This window comes from Oreochromis aureus, linkage group 13 (assembly GCF_013358895.1).
Source record: "Oreochromis aureus strain Israel breed Guangdong linkage group 13, ZZ_aureus, whole genome shotgun sequence".
In the NCBI taxonomy this organism is placed as follows: domain Eukaryota; kingdom Metazoa; phylum Chordata; class Actinopteri; order Cichliformes; family Cichlidae; genus Oreochromis; species Oreochromis aureus.
Window position 1 is genome coordinate 5,178,723 of NC_052954.1, and position 9,048 is coordinate 5,187,770.

The following is a 9,048-nucleotide window of genomic DNA, read 5'->3' on the forward strand; positions in this document are numbered from 1 at the left end:
GGCTGTCTAAATGACTCGGGTAAAGTTTGTAGCATGCGTGCTTGTTGTTTTTGTCTGCTTCCAATTGTCTTTGCACTAGGATGATGTTGGCGTAAATGTGCAGTCATATTCGTTGTGCTGTCAGCGTTAATCTCGTTAAAATGACATTAACGCCATAACGTGGCAAATCTCTGTTAATGAGTTACCGCAGATCACCCCGTGCGTGGGGCTGGACGGCGTCAACACGTTAACAAGCTAACTGCGCTAACGCACAAGTTCCCACCAATGTAATTGAGCACTGCGTGGCACATCCGACATACTGTTTTACTTTTGTTCATGACGTGCTTACCATCAGGGTCATGCTTCACATGAAAACCAAAATAGTTCCAAACGCCAGATCTGAATGAGGGTGGGGGAGGTTCAATTTCGGGTAGCGTTGAGGCAGTTGCCATGTTGCAATGAGCTTAACTTCTGTCTCGCTAGCTTGCGCTGTGCTCAGTGGATCTGCGCTCGACAGTGGTCAGTGGGCCCGGTGGCGCCAGTGTCCGGCAGCCTCACCTCTGTCAGTGCACCCCAGGGTGGCTGTGGCTACAATGTAGCTTGCCATCACCAGTGTGTGAATGGGTGGATGACTGGTTGTGTAAAGCGCTTTGGGGTCCTTAGGGACTAGTAAAGCGCTATACAAATACAGGCCATTTACCAAGAAGCGGTCCTACAGTTTCACAAGTACATTCTGCACTGGTCACTTCATTCTTATTAGTATTTATACAAATAAAAACCTTACTACGTGCAATACTGTACTAACTGCCACTCAAAATTTTATACTGTTCAGTCTGTACTGCTGCTCACTCTTACCACTGTATCTCATGTGCAATATCCCATTTGCCCCCCCCAAGTGTGTACATACATTTATATATACAGTGGCTTGCAAAAGTATTCGGCCCCCTTGAACTTTTCCACATTTTGTCACATTACAGCCACAAACATGAATCAATTTTATTGGAATTCCACGTGAAAGACCAATACAAAGTGGGAACTTGAGAAGTGGAACAAAAATCATACATGATTCCAAACATTTTTTACAAATAAATAACTGAAAAGTGGGGAGTTATTCAGCCCCCTGAGTCAATACTTTGTAGAACCACCTTTTGCTGCAATTACAGCTGCCAGTCTTTTAGGGTATGTCTCTACCAGCTTTGCACATCTAGAGACTGAAATTCTTCCCCATCCATTCTTTGCAAAACAGCTCCAGCTCAGTCAGATTAGATGGACAGCGTTTGTGAACAGCAGTTTTCAGATCTTGCCACAGATTCTCGATTGGATTTGGATCTGGACTTTGACTGGGCCATTCTAACACATGGATATGTTTTGTTTTAAATCATTCCATTGTTGCCCTGGCTTTATGTTTAGGGTCACTGTCCCGCTGGAAGGTGAACCTCCGCCCCAGTCTCAAGTCTTTTGCAGACTCCAAGAGGTTTGCTTCCAAGATTGCCCTGTATTTGGCTCCATCCATCTTCCCATCAACTCTGACCAGCTTCCCTGTCCCTGCTGAAGAGAAGCACCCCCAGAGCATGATGCTGCCACCACCATATTTGACAGTGGGGATGGTGTGTTCAGAGTGATGTGCAGTGTTAGTTTTTCGCCACACACAGTGTTTTGCATTTTGGCCAAAAAGTTCCATTTTGGTCTCATCTGAGCAGAGCACCTTCTTCCACATGTTTGCTGTGTCCCCCACATGGCTTGTGGCAAACTGCAAACGGGACTTCTTATGGTTTTCTGTTAACAATGGCTTTCTTCTTGCCACTCTTCCATAAAGGCCAACTTTGTGCAGTGCATGACTAATAGTTGTCCTATGGACAGATTCCCCCACCTGAGCTGTAGATCTCTGCAGCTCGTCCAGAGTCACCATGGGCCTCTTGGCTGCATTTCTGATCAGCGCTCTCCTTGTTCGGCCTGTGAGTTTAGGTGGACGGCCTTGTCTTGCTAGGTTTACAGTTGTGCCATACTCCTTCCATTTCTGAATGATGGCTTGAACAGTGCTCCGTGGGATGTTCAAGGCTTGGGAAATCTTTTTGTAGCCTAAGCCTGCTTTAAATTTCTCAATAACTTTATCCCTGACCTGTCTGGTGTGTTCTTTGGACTTCATGGTGTTGTTGCTCCCAATATTCTCTTAGACAACCTCTGAGGCCGTCACAGAGCAGCTGTATTTGTACTGACATTAGATTACACACAGGTGCACTCTATTTAGTCATTAGCACTCATCAGGCAATGTCTATGGGCAACTGACTGCACTCAGACCAAAGGGGGCTGAATAATTACGCACACCCCACTTTGCAGTTATTTATTTGTAAAAAATGTTTGGAATCATGTATGATTTTCGTTCCACTTCTCACGTGTACACCACTTTGTATTGGTCTTTCACGTGGAATTCCAATAAAATTGATTCATGTTTGTGGCTGTAATGTGACAAAATGTGGAAAAGTTCAAGGGGGCCGAATACTTTTGCAAGCCACTGTATCCTGTAACTTTTTTCTTTTTACTATATTTTATAAACATTTGGCTCTTACTATTTTTTTCACTTACTATACAGCTGAGTTACCGTCTGCTGCTCGTCAAATACATTTCATTGCAATATTGACCCTGTGCTAACTTGCATATGACAAATAAAACTGAAACTGAAACAGTAGCATGCACCATAAGCAGGACTGTAGGATGTTTCCAGAGGACTGCATTGTAATAACACGATCAGTGTTGTTGCCTTAGCAGATCATTTCGGAGCCTGCTTCTGTCAGAGATTCCTGCCTATTGAAAGGAAATACTTCCGTCTCCAAGTGCTGCTCACAGGGGATTGTCTGACTCTTGGAGTTCTCTCTCCAATAATGAAGGGTCTTTACCTTACATTATAAAGCGCCTGGAGATGAATGCTGTTGTGTGTTGTTGTGGTGTCCTATAATCAGCAGACACAAATCTAAGCTGCGGCTCAGACAAAACCACCAGTAAAAGTGCCGTTCAGAGCTGGCAAACATGCTGACAAACATTTCACAGCTTAATAACTGACGCACCAATAAGGCCCTGGTTCCGGAGCATGTGTTGGTACTCTTACAGGCCCACTTACTTGTCCCACCCGAGGGTCTCCATCTCAGAGATGAGCTGAGAGTAATACTGTGGAGGCGGGATGGAGCGGCACTCGGGGTGGCTCTTCAGCACCACTTCCTGCAACAACACACACAAAGCTCTTCTTATTTTAAGCCCAGATTACTATGCACATCATATCACAACTTACTCTCAGGAGCAATCTTTCTACAGAGCAAGCTGAATCAGGGCCGTGATGACTGTTTTCTTTATTTTTATGGCACAAAATACACATGCACGTGCATATGCCTCTCAAGCAAGGCTATTGATAATGGCTGGAGGTTCCCATTTAGTTGCTATTCATGAAGCTACAATGTCAAAGTGACTGTGCCAGCCGCCATGTCATTCTCCTCCTTACCAAGACAGTCTTCAGCTCCAGAATGAAACCGACAAGATCAGCCGACTGCTGCAGCCTCTGTGAGGAGTCAAAAACGAGAGAAAAGACATCCTTGAATGGAGGGATAATGAAGTGACAGTGTCTATTTTTTTCCTCTAGCCAGCCATTCAAATCAAACACAGTGTTTGTGATTAATGGGGGCTGCCACCAGCTTTAATAATTAATGATAGCTTAAAGGCTGTGAAAATAATGAACTTTGCAGCCCGGGGTGAAATATCAATCTCATCCAAATAACCCTGAGGGGCCACATAACAAATAGGGACATTTTCCAGGCGATGTTAATTAAACAGTGAAAAATATTTTTTCTCTGCCTGTGAGTGAGGCGAGCCTGATGGGTGACAGAGGGAGCAGGAGCAACACAAAGGAGCCAAATACAAAGCACGCAGCACAAAACAGCGTGCTCTCATAGACAGAGACAACGTATCACTAAATACCAACATGCAGCACATTTACCTGCTTCACTATGTGCTCATATCCACGCAACAGGTGCTTCAACTGCCAGCAGCAGTGCAGCCTGTAAGGACAAAGTTGTGAATGGGTTACTGAGAACATCTCCTGTGGCCAGGCACAAGTTTCAAGAGCATCTTTTCTGGCTCAAAATGTGCTTTCAATGGTGCGTACACACGTATCGCTGATTGGCCGAGTTACCTTACCTAAGAGTAATCCATACATTTTCCTGTTAGTGCTGGCCATAACTTAACCTTGATTAAAGGTCAAAACGCTTTTTTAGTGGTGCCTTATATTTTTTTATAAACCAGAAAATATAATAACTAACAGATAATAACTAACAAGTGATTGCATAGGGGTGTATAAACACATAGAAAGTGAAAAACAGGTAAGTGAAGAAGAAACACTGATGGAAGGCCCCCAGCAGCCTACACCTATTGCAGAGTAACTAAGGAAGGATTCATCCATCCCTAACTATATGCTTTATCAAAAAAGAAAGTTTTAAACCTAATCTTAAAAGTAGAGAGGGTGTCCAGAACAAGAATTTCCATCTTGTTGTCATTAATTATTTTACTTAAATACCAATTCAGTAAATTTATAACTCTGCATGTATTTGTTGTTACATTTTATTTAACAAAGCTAGTAACAGTATGTAGATAGGACAAAGGATGCCAAATGTGGAGCTGAAATGCATGAGGAAAAGAGGAAGACCATAGACAACATTTAAAAATCTAGTGAATCCTTAAGATCCTCAGGATAGGGTGAGATGCAATCATACGAATACATACAGCAAATGTACATGAGGCAGAGATCCAATTTCCCCTAAACCTTCATCGGTTCCCTGTTAAATGCAGCACTGAATTTAAAATCCTCCTTGCAAATAAAGTCCAGAATAATCAGGCTCCGTCATAACTTAAAGACCATATAGTATCAAATTATATCAGCAGAGAACTTCACTCTCATACTGCAGGCTTACTTGTGGCTAAAAGTAGAATGTTTTGGTTCAAGATACTCTCTATATCAGCTCCCCCTCCCTGAGCCTGGTACTGTTGGAGGCTTCTTACTTTTAAAAGGGAGTTCTTTCTCCCCGCTGTCACCATCTGATTGTTGGTGTTTTCTTTTTATTATTGTAAGGTCTATAATATAAAGTGCCCAGAGGTGGCTGTTGTTGTAAATTGGTGCTATATCAATAAAACTGAATGGAATACACAAGACAGACCACAGTCTTATAATTAATAACCTGTGGGGCGTAAAATTGAGCAGGGACAGACGCGAATCAGGAGAAATAGCAGCAACAGAAATTCAGTTTTGGTGTATGGAGAAGCAGCAGAAAGCTGAGGATATGTCTTAGGAACCAAACAACACAGTTTAATGTTATTACTAAACAACACTGTTAAGTTAGCTCTCACAAATTAAGATACACTAAAATACTGTTACTTCCTTATAATGAAGTTTATTCTGCCAGAAAAGAGCCTTTGTTTGATGATATTGGTCATAACTACATATGGGAAAGTTAAGCTATTTCATATAAATCTTATTTTCCTTTTATTCTTTTAAAGCACTGATGTAAAAGCACACTTTTGGAATTTGACACTTTATGTCTCATAAAAGATTTTATGAGTCATTTTCATGAAAATTATATATTTTTAAGGTATTTCTGTTTGGCACAGTTTTACCCAGCGTGCCCTTCCTGATGCAACCCCAAAGGTTTACTAAGCAAATCTGTTAACTACTACATTATAGCGGCACTTTATTACAACTCCCTTATTAGACCTTATCACGTATCACATTTAAAACATTTGTACAGGGAATACAAGGAGATGCTTGTACTTGGCCTCCTTGAGCTGTCGATCTGGTGGGAGTACTATTCTCATCCTGAAGTCTCTTTCCTGGGGAAAAAAAAGACAAAGCATTATCAGTTTACTAGCTCTGCGATCAATGTGATACAGAGGTTAATAACTTCTACAACTAACGCGCTAATGAAGAACACGTGACCAACTAGCCTACGTTAAGGAATTGGATAATATTAAGTTTCTTTGGGTGTTTCAAGAGACACATAAACAATGGAAATTTACTTTAGACCACGTTTTCAACTTTGTTTTCATCGCTTTAATACGGCATGAAACTCGTAGTAAGTAACAGCTTTCAAGATTATATACCAGCTTATGAAGTCGTTTCATGCGCTAATAAAATTACGATTCTCCTGCCGCTACTAATGTAAGCTGCTTAAAATAACAGGACGAATTTACCAGACGTTTATATAAATCAGTTAGATGTCTAAATATATGGTTTCCAGGCAAGTATTTGCAAAGCGAAAAATCTTTAAATTAATCGTTTTTTCAATATGACGCTGACATACGCTCAACGAAAAACGACACACAAAGGCATTATTTTACCTGAACAGTGATAAATCCATCGTAGATTGTCTGCTGCTTGTTGAGAGGTAAAAGCAACGGGTTATCGTTTACCAGTGATTTCTCCATAAAACTTTCTATGACCTTTTACGCCCACGTTTCCGCTCTTAAAGCAGGGTTGCTACTTATTAGCTTGAGTTGGACAGCAGGGACTGGCACTGTCTGATTAGTCGCTGACCTCAACCAAACCTGAGATATTCAAGCTAAAGCTGTTAAACGCAGAATTAGCAAGAGGTCTGTTGACAGAACTGTCGCTACCCGATCCGAAGAACAATCAATCGCAACCTCTATATCCCGCCATTAAACCCAAAACAGTCGACGTCATTCAGTTGCTTTCAAAGACTTCCAAAGAGTATCGTAATTCTGAAGTTTGTTGACAGTTGCTGGTGTGACGTTTAAACGTTAGTGTGTTGATGATTTTACTGAGTAACTGCCGGTCTGTATAGAAGTTTTAACTGTTGAAATTACTGAAAATTACTGACATTATTGCCCATTATGTAATTGCATCTAATTGACAGAAACATAATTTTTATTTTATATACAATCTTGCTCCCATCCCCTCAGGGATGGTGTGTTTCTCAAGCTCAGGTCTTCTACCAGACAGCCTTGAATTTGAGGGTCCTGTTTCTAGGACTACAATCTTGTGGACAGAGACCTCCGAAATTGTGCCTGGAATTTGGTAAAGCTATTCTTCCACTTTTGTGGTAACAGCTCCAAATGCTCCTATTAACACTGAGACCACTTTTGACTTATCCTTCCACATCTGTTGTTTCTTCACCCCATGATACTTCTCTATTTTGTGTGCTCCTTCTTCCAGTAGTTGCTTTCCACTGGGATTGCCATATCTATCACTACTTTGTCAACCACCACTACATGTGATTGGTTGGCCAAGAATACAGGTGTCAAACTCCAGTCCTCGAGGGCTGATGTCCTGAAACTTTTACATGTGTCCCTGCTGCAACACACCTGAATAAAATTTAGTAGGTCATTAGCAAGAGTCCATAGAACTGGACTGCATGCTGAGGTAATTCATGTTACAGCAGCTCAAGAGTGAATGAACATGGTGCAATAAAAGTAGTTTTAGAAGTACTTTTTTTTTTTTTTTACTTACACTTTTATTTAAATTTACTTGAGTAGGGTTAGCAGTTGCCACCTCGGCATGCAGTCAAGTCTTGCTAATGACCTACAAATTTTATTCATGTGTGTTGCTGCAGGGACACATGTAGAAGTTTCAGGATACCAGCCCTAAAGGACTGGAGTTCGACACCCCTGGTCTAAAACCTTAGCCCTGTTCTTAACCACTTGTGGTGTTGTCTCCCATTGGGACTTGGGGACTTCTAGTCCATATGTGGCACAGATGTTCCTCTGCACTGTCTCTATGGATCTGGTGCTTAGGGTTTGTTCTTGTGCTGCTATGATCAGATCCTCTGTGCTCTCCTTTAAGCAGGCCTTTTCTAGGCGCTGGTAGAATTTCTTGATGTCAGCCACTTCCTCTGTCTGTCAATGATACATACCATGCATGGGCTTGGTCATCCAGAATAGCTCCTCTTTTGTTCTGTGGAATACTCAGACACTTGTAGCTGTCCCCTATATCTGCTGTTCTGCCTCCTGGTAGGTCACCTTCTCTCACTTTACAGCCATTTGCCCACACTTATTCCACACTTATTCATAACATTTTTTTTCATACTAACTCATGGACAAAAGTGTCATGAGAGACAGGATCAAAAAGAGGTACAACGAGATGTCGATTACTGATGTTTTACAAGCTGCCAAACAAAGGCTCATAACTCTTGCCACTAAGCTGAAGCAATATACCAGAAACACCGAGGCCAGGAGAATAGATGGTCTGTTCTCCAAAGATCCATCTAGGATGTATTCTTATTTACAAGGAAACAGTAGCAAAAGGCCAAATCCACCCAACACTGAAACTTAATAATGCTGGACAAAAATCTAAGAGAAAGAGGTGACACCCCTGCCAAGTGCCTAGTGGACCTAAGAGCAGACCACAGCAGCCTCCCAGAGCATAGCCAGTCAACATCACAAAGGAAGACATCCAAGAAGTTTCCAAAATGAAGAGCTGAACAGCACAATGACCTGACATCATCTGCACCTACTGGCTGAAGAACCTAACAGCACCCAATGAGGTACTCATCCAGACTGATCCATCCAGACCCATCATAAAAGATCCCTTTAAGGGACACTCAGGCATTGTAGACAAATCACTGGAAATAACACCAGAGGGCCAAAGCAGGTTGACAGAGCAGTACATCAGAACTCTAAGACCAGGCAGGCCAATCATGGATACGGGAGTGCTTGACACTGTACAAGGTTGATAGTGTGCTAACAACATTTATTAGCAACTCAGTGAGGCTGTGGAAGACTACACTGGAGGCCTACTCCAAGGCAATCGCACAAGATACCATCAAGTGTGGAATATACCAAGTTGATGCACTGTCCTCGTTGCTGTTCTGCATATGCCCGAACCCCCTCATCACTAAGACCAATTACAGATTTAGATTCAGGAGCGGAGTGTCAAATATTACAATATTAAAAGTATATTTTGGTAAATGGACTGATTCTTATATAGCACTTTTCTACTCTCCCGGAGTACTCAAAGCGCTCTATACAACATATCACATTCACCCAAGCACTTTATCTGTACTTAGTGCTTTTTCTAAC

General features: G+C 41.9%; 1 protein-coding gene across 1 annotated transcript in view; it reads right to left on the reverse strand.

Moving 5' to 3' along the window:
* The window catches only part of fancl (FA complementation group L), a 37,049-nt gene extending 30,356 nt beyond the window's left edge, over positions 1-6,693 (reverse strand). The window contains exons 1-5 of the mRNA XM_031735085.2: positions 6,352-6,693; positions 5,786-5,844; positions 3,962-4,022; positions 3,470-3,526; positions 3,095-3,192 (exon numbers count right to left, since the gene is read on the reverse strand). Of these exons, the coding sequence (XP_031590945.1) occupies positions 3,095-3,192; positions 3,470-3,526; positions 3,962-4,022; positions 5,786-5,844; positions 6,352-6,438 (362 nt within the window). The 5' untranslated portion in view covers positions 6,439-6,693. The remainder of the gene's footprint in view (positions 1-3,094; positions 3,193-3,469; positions 3,527-3,961; positions 4,023-5,785; positions 5,845-6,351) is intronic.
* Positions 6,694-9,048: the final 2,355 nt, after the last annotated feature.